General features: G+C 49.4%; 1 protein-coding gene across 1 annotated transcript; it reads left to right on the top strand.

The window, feature by feature from the left end:
- The first annotated feature begins 7,656 nt into the window (after window positions 1-7,656).
- Window positions 7,657-9,476, top strand: LOC100191968 (harpin-induced protein). Its single transcript, NM_001137392.1, has 2 exons — window positions 7,657-8,424; window positions 8,549-9,476. Exons 1-2 carry the CDS (start codon window positions 7,822-7,824, stop codon window positions 8,633-8,635), a joined length of 690 nt encoding a protein of 229 aa, NP_001130864.1. The 5' UTR covers window positions 7,657-7,821; the 3' UTR covers window positions 8,636-9,476.
- The last annotated feature ends 4,703 nt before the right edge of the window (window positions 9,477-14,179 follow it).

Genomic DNA, 14,179 nt, shown 5'->3' with positions numbered 1-14,179 from the left:
AAAAAGAATACCCAAGTGAAGCGAGAATAATCATCCACTATTACAAGACAATACTTACTCCCGCCGATGCTTATGTAAGCAATCGGGCCGAATAGATCCATGTGGAGTAGCTCAAGCGGCCTGTCGGTCGTCATGATGTTCTTGTGTGGATGATGGACTCCAACTTGCTTCCCTGCTTGGCATGCGCTACAAATCCTGTCTTTCTCAAAATGAACATTTGTTAATCCTAAAATGTGCTCTCCCTTTAGAAGCTTATGAAGATTCTTCATCCCAACATGGGCTAGTCGGCGGTGCCAGAGCCAACCCATGCTAGTCTTAGCAATTAAGCAAGTGTCGAGTTCAGCTCTATCAAAATCTACCAAGTATAGCTGACCCTCTAACACTCCCTTAAATGCTATTGAATCATCACTTCTTCTAAAGACAGTGACACCTACATCAGTGAATAGACAGTTGTAGCCCATTTGACATAATTGGGAAACAGAAAGCAAGTTGTAATCTAAAGAATCTACAAGAAAAACATTGGAAATAGAATGGTCAGGAGATATAGCAATTTTACCCAGTCCTTTGACCAAACCTTGATTTCCATCCCCGAATGTGATAGCTCGTTGGGGATCTTGGTTTTTCTCATATGAGGAGAACATCCTTTTCTCCCCTGTCATGTGGTTTGTGCACCCGCTGTCGAGTATCCAACTTGAGCCCCCGGATGCATAAACCTACAAAACAGTTTTAGTTCTTGACTTTAGGTACCCAAACGGTTTTGGGTCCTTTGGCATTAGACACAAGAACTTTGGGTACCCAAACACAAGCCTTGGAGCCCTTGTGTTTGCCCCCAACAAACTTGGCAACGACCTTGCCGGATTTGTTAGTCAAAACATATGATGCATCAAAAGTCTTAAATGAAATGCTATGTTCATTTGATGCATTAGGAATTTTCTTCTTAGGCAACTTGGCACGGGTTGGTTGCCTAGAACTAGATGTCTCACCCTTATACATGAAAGCATGATTGGGGCCAGAGTGAGACTTCCTAGAATGAATTTTCCTAATCTTGTCCTCGGGATAACCGACAGGGTATAAAATGTAACCCTCGTTATCCTGAGGCATGGGAGCCTTGCCCTTAACAAAATTTGACAATCTTTTAGGAGGGGCACTAAGTTTGACATTGTCTCCCCTTTGGTAGCCAATGCCATCCTTAATGCCAGGGCGTCTCCCATTATAAAGCATGCTACGAGCAAATTTAAATTTCTCATTTTCTAAGTTGTGCTCGGCAATTTTAGCATCTAGTTTTGCTATATGATCATTTTGTTGTTTAATTAAAGCCATATGATCATGAATAGCGTCAATATCAACATTTCTACATCTAGTACAAATAGATACATGTTCAACAATAGATGTAGAGGGTTTGCAAGATTTTGATTCTACAACCTTAGCTTGTAATATGTCATTTTTAGTTCTAAGGTCGGAAATAGTAGCATTGTAAACATCAAAATCTTTAGCCTTAGCAATCAAATTTTCATTCTCTAATCTAAGGCTAGCAAGAGAAATGTTTAATTCTTCAATCCTAGCAAGCAAATCATCATCATTATCTCTAGGATTGGGAATTGAAACATTGCAAACATGAGAATCAACCTTAGCATTTAAACTAGCATTTTCATTCCTAAGGTTGTCAATTATCTCACGACAAGTGCTTAGCTCACTAGATAATTTTTCACATTTTTCTACTTCTAGAGCATAAGCCTTTTTAACCTTAACATGTTTCTTGTTTTCTTTAATTAGACAATCCTCTTGGGAGTCCAAGAGGTCATCTTTTTCATGAATAGCACTAACCAATTCATTCAATTTTTCCTTTTGAGCTATGTTAAGGTTGGCAAAAAGGGAACGCAAATTATCTTCCTCATCACTAGCATTATCATCACTAGAAGACTCATATTTAGTGGAGGAGTTAGATTTAACCTTCTTTTTGCCGTCCTTTGCCATGAGGCACTTGTGGCCGACGTTTGGGAAGAGGAGTCCCTTGGTGACGGCGATGTTGGCGGCGTCCTCGTCGTTGGAGGAGTCGCTTGAGCTCTCGTCGGAATCCCATTCCCGACAAACATGGGCATCGCCGCCCTTCTTCTTGTAGTATCTCTTCTTCTCCTTTCTTCTCCCCTTCTTGTCGTCGCCTCGGTCACTGTCACTAGATATAGGACATTTAGCAATAAAATGACCGGGCTTACCACACTTGTAGCAAACCTTCTTGGAGCGGGACTTGTAGTCTTTCCCCCTCCTTTGTTTGAGGATTTGGCGGAAGCTCTTGATGACGAGCGCCATTTCCTTATTGTCGAGCTTGGAGGCGTCGATTGGTTGTCTACTTGGTGTAGACTCCTCCTTCTTGTCCTCCGTTGCCTTGAAGGCTACCGGTTGCGCCTCGGATGTGGATGGTTCGTCAAGCTCGTTGATTTTCTTGGAGCCTTTGATCATGCATTCAAAGCTCACAAAATTCCCGATAACTTCCTCGGGGGTCATTTTAGTGTATCTAGGATTACCACGAATCAATTGAACTTGAGTGGGGTTAAGGAAAATGAGAGATCTTAGAATAACCTTAACCACCTCGTGGTCGTCCCACTTTATGCTCCCGAGGTTGCGCACTTGGTTCACCAAGGTTTTGAGCCGGTTGTACATGTCTTGTGGCTCTTCCCCTTGGCGAAGACGAAAACGACCGAGCTCCCCCTCGATCGTTTCCCGCTTGGTGATCTTGGTGAGTTCATCACCCTCGTGCGCCGTCTTGAGTAGGTCCCAAATCTCCTTTGCATTTTTCAACCCTTGCACTTTGTTGTATTCCTCCTTGCTTAGAGAGGCAAGGAGTATGGTTGTGGCTTGGGAGTTGAAGTGCTCGATTTGGGCCACCTCATCCTCATCATAGTCCTCATCCCCTACGGATGGTACCTGCGCACCAAACTCAACAACATCCCATATGCTTTTGTGGAGCGAGGTTAGATGAAATCGCATTAAATCGCTCCACCTAGCGTAATCTTCACCATCAAAAGTTGGTGGTTTGCCTAATGGGACGGAAAGTAAAGGTGTATGTTTGGAAATGCGAGGGTAGCGTAGGGGGATCTTACTATACTTCTTGCGCTCTTGGCGCTTAGAAGTGACGGAGGGCGCATCGGAGTCGGAGGTCGATGTTGATGAAGTGTCGGTCTCGTAGTAGACCACCTTCCTCATCCTCTTGTGCTTGTCGCCTTTCCGATGCGGCTTGTGGGAAGAAGATTTTTCCTTCTTCTCTTTGTGGTGAGAAGAAGATTTCTTCTCCTTCCCTTTGTTGGAGGAGCTCTTCTTCTTCTCCCTCCTTTTGGTGCGGGACTCTTCCGATGAAGTGCTCCCGTGGCTTGTAGTGGGCTTTTCGCCGGTCTCCATCTCCTTCTTGGCGTGATCTCCCGACATCACTTCGAGCGGTTAGGCTCTAATGAAGCACCGGCTCTGATACCAATTGATAGTCGCCTAGAGGGGGGTGAATAGGGCGAAACTGAAATTTACAAATATAAACACAACTACAAGCCGGGTTAGCGTTAGAAATATAAACGAGTCCGCGAGAGAGGGCGCAAAACAAATCCCAAGCGAATAAGCAAGTGAGACACGGAGATTTGTTTTACCGAGGTTCGGTTCTTGCAAACCTACTCCCCGTTGAGGAGGCCACAAAGGCCGGGTCTCTTTCAACCCTTCCCTCTCTCAAACGGTCCCTCGGACCGAGTGAGCTTCTCTTCTCAAATCAAAGCCGGGAACAAAACTTCCCCGCAAGGGCCACCACACAATTGGTGCCTCTCGCCTTGATTACAATGGAGTTGTGATCTCAAGAACAAGTGAGAAAGAAAAGAAGCAATCCAAGCGCAAGAGCTCAAATGAACACGGCAAATCACTCTCACTAGTCACAAGGGCTTTGTGTGGAATTGGAGAGGATTTGATCTCTTTAGTGTGTCTAGAATTGAATGCTAGAGCTCTTGTAGTAGTTGAGAAGTGGAAAACTTGGATGCAATGAATGGTGGGGTGGTTGGGGTATTTATAGCCTCAACCACCAAACTTGACCGTTGGCTGGAGGCGTCTGCTCGATGGCGCACCGGACAGTCCGGTGCACACCGGACAGTCCGGTGCCCCTGCCACGTCATCATTGCCGTTGGATTCTGACCGTTGGAGCTTCTGACTTGTGGGCCCGCCTGGATGTCCGGTGCACACCGGACATGTACTGTTTGATGTCCGGTGCACCAGTATGGGCGTGCCTGACGTCTGCGCGCGCTGCGCGCGCATTAAATGCACCGCAGGGAGCCGTTGGCGCCGCAGGGAGCCGTTGCTCCGCTGGCACACCGGACAGTCCGGTGCACACCGGACAGTCCGGTGAATTTTAGCGGAGCGGCTGCCGCGCGAACCCGAGGCTGGCGAGTTCCGAAGGCCGCGCTTCCTTGGAGCACCGGACATGTCCGGTGCACACCGGACAGTCCGGTGAATTATAGCGCGCCGTCTTCCGAGAATTCCCGAGAGTGAAGAGTTGGAGTCTGAGTCCCCTGGTGCACCGGACAGGTACTGTTTACTGTCCGGTGGCACACCGGACAGTCCGGTGCGCCAGACCAGGGGTGCCTTCGGTTGCCCCTTTGCTCCTTTATTGAATCCAAAACTTGGTCTTTTTATTGGCTGAGTGTGAACCTTGTACATCTGTATAATCTATACACTTGGGCAAACTAGTTAGTCCAAAGATTTGTGTTGGGCAATTCAACCACCAAAATTATTTAGGAACTAGGTGTAAGCCTAATTCCCTTTCAGCTTGGAATTGGCGCGTTGCGGGGAGACGGCGCTCGTCTTCGTCTCAAACGCGAGGTCGATGCCCGGCGCTCCCCCCGTTGGGGTGCCGGCGCTGTCGACTCGCTCGACAGCCGACGAGGCGCTGCCTCCTGCTTGGCCTTGGTTGCCCCGCCTCCTCCTCCGTCGGCGGGGGAGAGGACGGGGTGAGCTCGAATTTTGTCCTTCCACCACACGGGGAAGACATCGTCGATTCCGCCGCCGGCGGGCGGGCTGTCGGCCGCCATTGCTGCTGTCGCACGACGGGGGAAGGAGTATCATGTCGTAGCTGTCGTCGAGGGACATGAACTCAAGACTCCCAAAACGGAGCACCGTCCCGAGCTGGAGAGGTTGCTGGAGACTGCCCATCTGGAGCTTGACGGGAAGCTGTTCGTCAACACGCAGCAGGCCCCTACCTGGCGCGCCAACCGTCGGCGTTTCGAGACCGGGGGGTCCCTGGGCCGACGAGTGAAATGTCGCCGCGTGCCCCAGCCCAGATGGGTCGGCGCGAGGCCGAGCGCGAAGGGGGAAAAGGCGGCCGGAGACGGGCGTGAGAGAGGTGGAAATCCCGCGGCCTTCGTGTTCGTCCCGCGCCCAGGTAGGGTGCGCTTGCAGTAGGGGGTTACACGCGTCCACGCGGGAGAGGGAGCGAGCGGCCTCACGCGAGCGCCTGTCTCGTCCTCGTCCCCGCGCGGCCAACCCTCTGTAAGAGGGCCCTGGTCCTTCCTTTTATAGGTGTAAGGAGAGGATCCAGGTGTACAATGGGGGTGTAGCAGAGTGCTAACGTGTCTAGCGGAGGAGAGCTAGCGCCCTAAGTACATGGCATCGTGGCAGCCGGAGAGGTTTTGGCACCCGGTTCGTGTGGTGTCGTGGCCGTCGGAGGAGCGCTGGAGCCTGGCGGAAGGACAGCTGTCGGGGCTGTCGAGTCCTTGCTGACGTCCTCTTGCTTCCGTAAGGGGGCTGAGAGCCGCCATCGTCAGGGAGCGTGCGGGGCGCCATCATTACTTATCTGGCGGAGCGAGCCAGATGGGACGCCGGTCTTGTTTCCCGTAGCCTGAGTCAGCTTGGGGTAGGGTAATGATGGCGCCTCCTGTTGACGTGGCCGGTCCGCGCCCTAGGTTGGGCGATGTGGAGGCTCCTCCGAGGTCGAGGTTGAGTCTATCTTTCGTGGCCGAGGTCGAGTCCGAGCCCCTGGGTCGGGCGAGGCGGAGACCGTCGGCTGAGGCCAGGGCTGAGTCCGAGCCCTGGGGTCGGGCGAAGCGGTGTTCGTCGTCTTCTGGGGCTGAGCCCAAGTCCGAGCCCTGGGTCGGGCGGAGCGGAGTTCGTCGTTGTCTTCAGGGGCTGAGCCCGAGTCCGAGCCCTGGGTCGGGCGGAGCGGAGTTCGCCGTCTTCCGGGGCTGAGCCCTAGTCCGAGCCCTGGGTCGGGCGGAGCGGAGTTCGCCGTCTTCCGGGGCTGAGCCCTAGTCCGAGCCCTGGGTCGGGCGGAACGGAGTTCGCCGTCTTCAGGGGCTGAGCCCGAGTCCGAGCCCTGGGTCGGGCGGAGCGGAGTTCGCCGTCTTCCGGGGCTGAGCCCGAGTCCGAGCCCTGGGTCGGGCGGAGCGGAGTTTCCTATGGTGCCTAAGGCCGGGCCTGACTGCCTGTTAGCCTCACTCTGTCGAGTGGCGCAGCAGTCGGAGCGGCGCAGGCGACGCTGTCCTTCTGTCAGGCCGGTCAGTGGAGCGGCGAAGTGACTGCGGTCACCTCGGCTCTGTCGACTGGAGGACATGCGTTAGGATAAAGGTGTCAGGCCACCTTTGCATTAAATGCCCCTGCGATTTGGTCGGTTGGCGTGGCGACTTGGCCAGGGTTGCTTCTTGGCGAAGACTGGGCCTCGGGCGAGCCGGAAGTATGCTCGTCGCTGGAGGGATGCCTCGGGCGAGACGGAGATCCTCCGGGGTCGGCTGCCCTTGCCCGAGGCTGGGCTCGGGCGAGGCGTGATCGGGTCCCTCGAATGGACCGATCCCTGACTTAGTCGCACCCATCAGGCCTTTGCAGCTTTGTGCTGATGGTGGTTACCAGCTGAGAATTAGGAGCCTTGAGGGTACCCCTAATTATGGTCCCCGACAATATAGAATTAAAGTTTCATATCAATATACGATACAAGTTTAAATTACGACAAAAAAATAAATATATCACTAATTTTTTATTGGCCGAATTGAAACTATGTATACCTTGTTAAATGTTGAACTCCTTGAAGGGCAGGGACACCGGAAAGGAGCTCGGGTCAGGCGACCTCTTCAAGAGAGAGTCAACGCTCGTTGGTTTGCTTAGCTCACTATCTGTTGGAGATGGGCCGCATGATAACCTTTTTGGCAGAGAGTCAACGCTCGTTGGTCAGGCGACCTCTTCGGCACAGAGTAGCTCCGCCCGAGAGATTTTGAGGAGCCGGGTGATTCAACATTTAAGCATAATTTTATATTTTGGAGCCACTCTGTTATATATGGACCAAATCCAAACAATAAATTGAGAGCGAAGCGGCTCTGTTCCACCATACTTCAAAACCAAACATTATCGTAGCTAAGAGATAAAATATATAAAGAGTCATAAAAATGAGCTATTATTTGTTTAGTTAACATTCTAAAAACCTCTCATAAGACATTTAATATGAGATTATATATGCTTTTATTCCCTTATCGAAGAATGCGGGAGGCAGGAGGCCGGCGTGTTATTCGTCTCCCGACTCCCCTACTCCAAAGTCCAAACAGGGCGATCTCGACTCCTGAAATCCCAGTTCCCAAGCGGAACAAAAACGGCGTTCGAAGGAACAACGGGAAGAAAGAAAACCGCCCCCCACGTACACGCTCCCACCTCGCACGCCCACCGCCCCCACCGCACTTGGCCTCGCCAAACTTTCCCCTCGGCCTCCGCCCAGTCCCGCACTTCCACCACCGCACCTCGCAGATGCCCCAGTAGGCTCCAAAAATCCAAAGCCGTCCCTTCCCAACCCTCCCTTCGATCCCTGGGGCGGCGGCCGGGACCATGACGACCGGATCCAACGGCGACGGAGGCGGCGCGGGGTCCTGGTACCCGCAGCGCCGCCCGCACTACGGGTACGGCGGGGGGTCCGCCTCCTTCCGCGGCTGCTGCTGCTGCCTCTTCCTGCTGCTCACCTTCCTGGCGCTCCTCGCTCTGGCCGTCGCGCTCGTCGTCGTGCTCGTGGTGAAGCCCCGCAAACCGCAGTTCGACCTCAACCAGGTGTCCGTGCAGTACCTCCTGGTGGCCTCGCCGACGACGTCCCCGGCCGGCGTGCCCCCCGGCGCCGCCTACCTCTCCCTCAACATCACGCTGCTCTTCACCGCCGAGAACCCCAACAAGGTGGGCATCCGGTACGGCGCCACGGCGTTCGACGTCATGTACCACGGGGTGCCGCTCGGGGTGGCGGCGGTGCCCGGGTTCGAGCAGCCCGCGCACAGCACCCGCCTGCTCCAGACCCGCGTCATTGTCGACCGCTTCAACGTGCTCCAGACCGACGCGCAGGACCTCATCCGCGACGCCGCGATCAACGACCGCGTCGAGCTCCGCATCACCGGCGACGTCGGCGCCAAGATCCTCGTGCTCGGGTTCTCCTCCCCGAGAGTGCAGGTACGAATGGACACGCCACCCGCAACGGGAACCAACAACTCCCGTTCGCTTCCGCCGCAAGTGTTTTTTGGCCTCTGCTAAGCGGCGAAACTGACGTGATGTGTGACCGAACCCCACACTGCAGGTGTCGGTGGATTGCACGATCGCCATCAGCCCGAGGAGCCAGTCGCTGAAATACAAGCAGTGCGGCGTGGACGGGCTAAGCGTGTAGGAAGCCGTCAAGCCGCCGCCGCCGCCGCCGCCGCCGCAGAAGCTGTAGTCCGGTGGAGATGGTTAGAGTGGGTGGATCTGTGCGTCGATTCTAATTTCCCTAATCTGTGGGGTTTGGTTTCGTCATGTGCATTAGGTGGTAAATTTTGCGCTCTTACTTTAGGAGGAGGCCGCTGGTTTTGTGAATTATTGCTGCTTGCAATCAGTAGTTATCAGTGTGACCATGGTTATACGTTCATCGATCGCCATGGGTAATTGCTTACGAGCTAAGGGAAGTGGTGGGCAAAGATGTGATTATGTGATGGGGGCGAAGAGGCGATCAGAATCCCGTCGCTTTTGCTGCTCTCCTCCTCATCCTCCGGTTCTTGTTTCGTTTCGTTTCGTTTCGGAGTTGGTGGGTCTGCGCTGTCTGCGGTTCCTTTTTCTGCTAATCTGGTTCAACTTCAACCATTTGCGGTAGTGGAGCGGCCGAGCGGGCACGGGCTTGCGAGATTGGGAGGGGGAGACCGAGGGAGAAGTTAGGCCGGGAAGACTGAAGAGTGTGGGTGGCCTTGTGCGGTCAAACCGTCAAGTTTTACGACTCCATGATGGGTCAAATTTGTGTAACTGCCGATTTGTATGTAGATCGTGCCGTGACCTGTGTCGTCTACGTGTCTCCTAAGTCAGACCAGATAGTTGATGTATAAAAATCTCAGTTCGCACATGGCGTGGTCAGTTTTGTTTGATCCTGGATTCTGGTGAATTCACAAGGGAGTGAGAGACTGCCATCAGGTTTATTGGTTCCCATGTATTGCTACATATATGCTTGTACAATACAAATTGTCAAATTGATGCTGGATTTCAATTCCTTTTCTGTTGATGTGCTTCTAGGCTTGAATTCGCTAGAATGCAAGCCTAGCTAAAGGCTTTTGCTTCAGGGGTTATCAATTCTCAAAAACTTATGTTAGTATCACTTGTACATATGTCTTGTTGGGGACTTCTCGAATGCTATGAGTTAAGAACAAGGCAACACAGAAAATATCAAACGTTAGAGTCCTTCGTACTCCGAAGCATTATTTCCCTTAGGATATAATGATCTTCGGACGAAGATTGTGAAGGGCATACCTTCATCGACACAACATATAATGCTGAAGAGAGAATCATATAAAACATAAAAGATAATATAAACAGTCATATATTATTATCAGCTCATTTCTATTTTATTACTATGGAAAAATAGAAATGATAACAAATTACAAGTGTACCTTCGGCTTGAAAGAAGGTAAAAATACAAGTGTGACGCGAAAGCAAATACCAAGTCCGTGTGAACAGTACGGGAGCATTGTTCATCTATTTATAGGCACGGGACGCAGCCCATGTAAAATTACACCCATGCCCTTTACATTTGCTAATAACTCTATAGTAACCCGTCGAAGTCTAAATAGCCTTTTCATCTTTAAGTCGGTTTCCTTTTCTGCTATCATGCCGAAGCTCTTCTGCGCACAGCTTCGGCTCCACGTCATCCTTCATATTCCTTTTGTGCTTCTTCACACTGTGGTTTTAACTTAAGTCTGAAGATACCTGTTCATGCATTATACTCCAGAAACTTTGTTAAATCATGTTTTTGAGGACCTTCGGAAGCCGAAGGCCCCCAACAGTAGCCCCTCACAATATTAATTTGTTAGAATGATAAATTCAGATTGCGATATGGACGAAGGCCTTAAGCCGAGGGTCCGAAAAAACACCTTCCCTTTGCTAGAATAGCAACAGTCACTGACAAGCGGGGCCTTCCAATTTTCAACGCACTAGGCGTATAAATAAGAGCGCACCACGAGCTCATTTGGCATGCTTCCTTGCCATCTGCTCTTGCTTACTCAATTTTTAGCTCTTGCGCACCGACATTTGCTTGGCTTTTTAAATTTTTTAAGCTTCGGCTTTGAGAGCACTTTTTCAGCATTTCCGAAGATGTCTCAAGATAAAAAAGCTGTTGCTGAAACGAAGCTGAGCCTTTCTGAGGAGAAGAATCTTGACTTTCTTGAATCAATAGCAAAGACAAATACAGAGAAGATTACAAGGGAGATTTTGAAAGGTTTATCTGAAGACACTGGTGATAGTGACAATTATGATGTGGAAAGTGGTGGCGAAGACTCCGAAGATCGACCCTGGCGACCAAGTCATACAGTTTTCGGAAAATCAACTATTAAACAGAGTCATCTCGACAATATGAGGGTAAGATACTTTCGAGATGTGTCTATCGTGAGGGCTGACAACGGAGACAAGACTTCTCCTGCTCCCGAAGAGAACGAAGTCGTGATCTTCCGAAGCTTCTTCAAGGCTGGGCTTCGGTTCTCCCTAAGCAGTTTTGTGGTAGAAGTTCTGAAGATATACCAGGTTTACCTTCATCAAATTACTCCCGAAGCAATCATAAGAATGGGAATCTTCGTCTGGGCCATGAGGAGCCAGGGCCTAGAGCCAAATGCAAAAAGTTTCTGCAGCATACACGAACTTTTATATGAGACGAAGCCCTGGGGTAAAGAGCAGTATCACAACAACTTTGGCTGCTATAGCTTCGTTGCTCGCTCTGGGTCAAGCTGCCCCGTGCCAACGTTTCAGAAGAGATGGCCCGGAGACTGGATGAAAGAATGGTTTTATGTAAAAAATGATTTGAAGGCACGAGAGGATATTATAGAGATCATCATGCGCCCTATCTGGCAACGCTTCGGCCTCCGGAAACCGAAGGTAGAAATTGACGAAGCAGCCGAAGAATGTCGCAAGGCCTTTGGCTTAGTCTGCTCTTTCATCGGGACAAGAGACTTAGTTCAAGAGCACGTGGCCTACATGATATGGCCATTGGTAGCCATCTGGGAGATGCCAAAAGAAACCATCAGCAATCCCCATGAAGGTGGTTTGGTTCGACTAAAATATACCTTCAGGTTTAGAGACCAATTTATCGAGCCAGACGATGACTGGCTGAAAAGCGTCGAAGCTACAAGTGATGAGTTGCTTGGGTTGTATTCCAAAGCGGAAGACAATGCACTATCTATGGCCTTCGGAGGCCGGAAAAAGAAGAGACTAAATAGAGTTTTTGATGCTATTGGGTTCATGTACCCTGACTACCGCTACCTGTCGCGGGGGCAAAAAAGAAAAAAATGCAACTTCCGGGAAAGACGATGCTTCAGCTGCTCTAAGCGAGCCCGCGCCGAAGAGAAAAAAGGTGAAAGTCCTTACTCACCGACCGTGCTTCATCGAACCAGCCACAGTGCCCGAATTTGGCGGTGAAACATCTTCGGCGACCGAAGCCAAAGAACCTGCGATTACACATAAAACTGAAGAGCCGACTGCAATGCCGAAGGCGTCATCAGCCAAATCAGATGAGCCAAAGGCCACTAATATTGAAGAGATAGAGGTCGAGAAAACAAAGACATTAGAAGTTATAAGCCCTTCGACAGAGGTGACAGTGCCGAAGGCACAAAAGGATGGTGAACGTACTAGATGTGCTGGAAACAATAAAAACTTCAAGCTCTACTCCAAAGAAGACCATCGAAACTTCGAAAACACAAATTGAGGCAAAACTATCCGAAGCCGAAGCTGCCAAGAGCCAAGCCGAGACTGAAGCTGGGCCCTCAGAGCCCGCCAAGGAGAAATCCTTGGAAATTGGAGAAGAAGAAACGGAAAAAGAGGTTGCAGAAGAAATTCCGTCTGAAAAAACTGACATTCCTATTCCCGAAGCATCTTCCGAAGCTCTCGATTATATTGTATGACATGCTTCGGGAAAGAGGTTATCTGCAGAAGAGAAGCGAGAAGCCCAATATTATGCCCAGAGACTGAAATATCCGAAAGGGGCATTGATATTCAACGGCAGCAGAGAAGAAGACTTCTTGTATTGTCTCCCAGACAACAAAGAGATTTCTGTCTGCCGGGAGATGAGCAGGAGCTTCGGATTCCCAACACTAGAAGAGGGGCTCTCGGTGCTATCAAAAGATGAATTGGCCGACAGCTTAGCATACAATAGTTTAAAGGTGAGAGAATGAGATTTTTGTACTTGAAAACAAATTTTTTCATTTGCTTATACTTAATACCGTACTCCTTTTGCAGGGCCTTATTCTTAGCAACGCCCTCAGGGCGCAAAAAAATGCTGAAGATGAAGGATGCACCATAGCTTTGAACAACCTTGGTTCCGAAGTAATTGAACTAAGGAACGAAGGTCTTGAAAAAGATAAAATATTAAACTCATTGTTGAACAAAATAAAAGAAGACGAGGCTATTTCCAAAGCCCAAGCTGAAACCCAGAAATGTGAAATTGAAAACCTTCGGAAACAGCTGGCAGAAGCGAAATTGAAATGTGCTATTGCTGAAGCTGACCGAGACGCCAGTAACTATTGGAAAAAATATTGGGAGAAGACAGTTGTGGAACTTCGCTCTTCAAAAGAGAAATGTTATGAAAAATCCATAAAATGTGTGGAAAAAATTAAAACTAGCTTCGCCAATGTTGGCGCATTCTCCAGCGAGGACAACTTCGTAAGAGACGATCCTGAGGGCCCAATTGATTGGATTAGCAACGAAGTTGAAGCTTTTGAGGAAATTTTGAGTGGTCGCAGGGATGTGTGCACTTTCTCAGGTGCCAGGGGAATCGCGGCTATTTTGGAGAAATTGGGCCGCGATCACGTGAAAACTTTGGCCCAAGCCGAAGCTACTTTATCTGTTGAAGATACAAGAGACCCCTCGGCCGAAGCAAGCCTAGTTGGCGAAAAATTCTTCACTGACATATGGGAGAATGGCGGCCGAGGGATGGCCCACGAAATAATAAAAAATAGCGAAAAAGATTCTCACGATGCAAGAGAAGCAACAGAAGCAGCTGAAAAAGCTGCGGAACTCGTAAGGTGGATAAGTATTGCTTGATAGCTTTTAACTTTATTTTTTAATTTTGTGACTTCGAACTTATTTACGTTTTCTACCGCAGCTGAGCTATCTCCTCCCCTAGAGCCCATCGAGTCATTGGCCGACCTCGAAGCAAATAAAGAAGATGAAATTACTAAGATGGCCGAAGCTATTATGGACGAAGCTGTTACTCGACTACTAAACAAAACCGCAGAAGCAGTTTTAAAAGAAGAATAGCTATCATTGTAAAAACATTTGGAATGTAATATTTGCTGAACAAAGTGTGTAATATATTATGATTTTGAATGTAACATATAAGCTTTTTGTAATTCAATTCTTTACGATGCATGAAACTTTGTGTACATACCGTTTTGAGCCTTTGCGAAAAAACACCTTCCCTTCTTTTCATGCTTCGTGAAGAATATTCATATTCCGTAAAAACATCCAATCCCCGTAAAAATATTATGCTTCGTAAGCAACAGATCTCCTTTCATTTTAGAGTTGATGAAGCTATACTTCTTCAAAACTTATTTTGTGTCTTGGCACAACTTCTTCGAAGCAATTTTCGAAGATCAACATTGTATCCCCTTCTTGTGCCATTGATGCAATATGATGTATGATGTTATGTTATGCGAATGATGTGATGATGCTATGCTATGCAAAATGATATTTGTGCCGAAGATACACA

This window comes from Zea mays, chromosome 9 (assembly GCF_902167145.1).
Source record: "Zea mays cultivar B73 chromosome 9, Zm-B73-REFERENCE-NAM-5.0, whole genome shotgun sequence".
Classification (NCBI taxonomy): domain Eukaryota; kingdom Viridiplantae; phylum Streptophyta; class Magnoliopsida; order Poales; family Poaceae; genus Zea; species Zea mays.
Note: the sequence above shows the minus strand (reverse complement) of the source record. Positions and strands in the feature narration are given on the sequence as shown.

Excerpts from the sequence above, each read along its gene's own strand:
- LOC100191968 (NM_001137392.1), top strand. The coding sequence starts at position 7,822 with ATGACGACCGGATCCAACGGCGACGGAGGCGGCGCGGGGTCCTGGTAC. Across the intron at positions 8,425-8,548 it reads TCTCCTCCCCGAGAGTGCAG|GTGTCGGTGGATTGCACGAT; the intron begins GTACGAATGGAC and ends CCCACACTGCAG.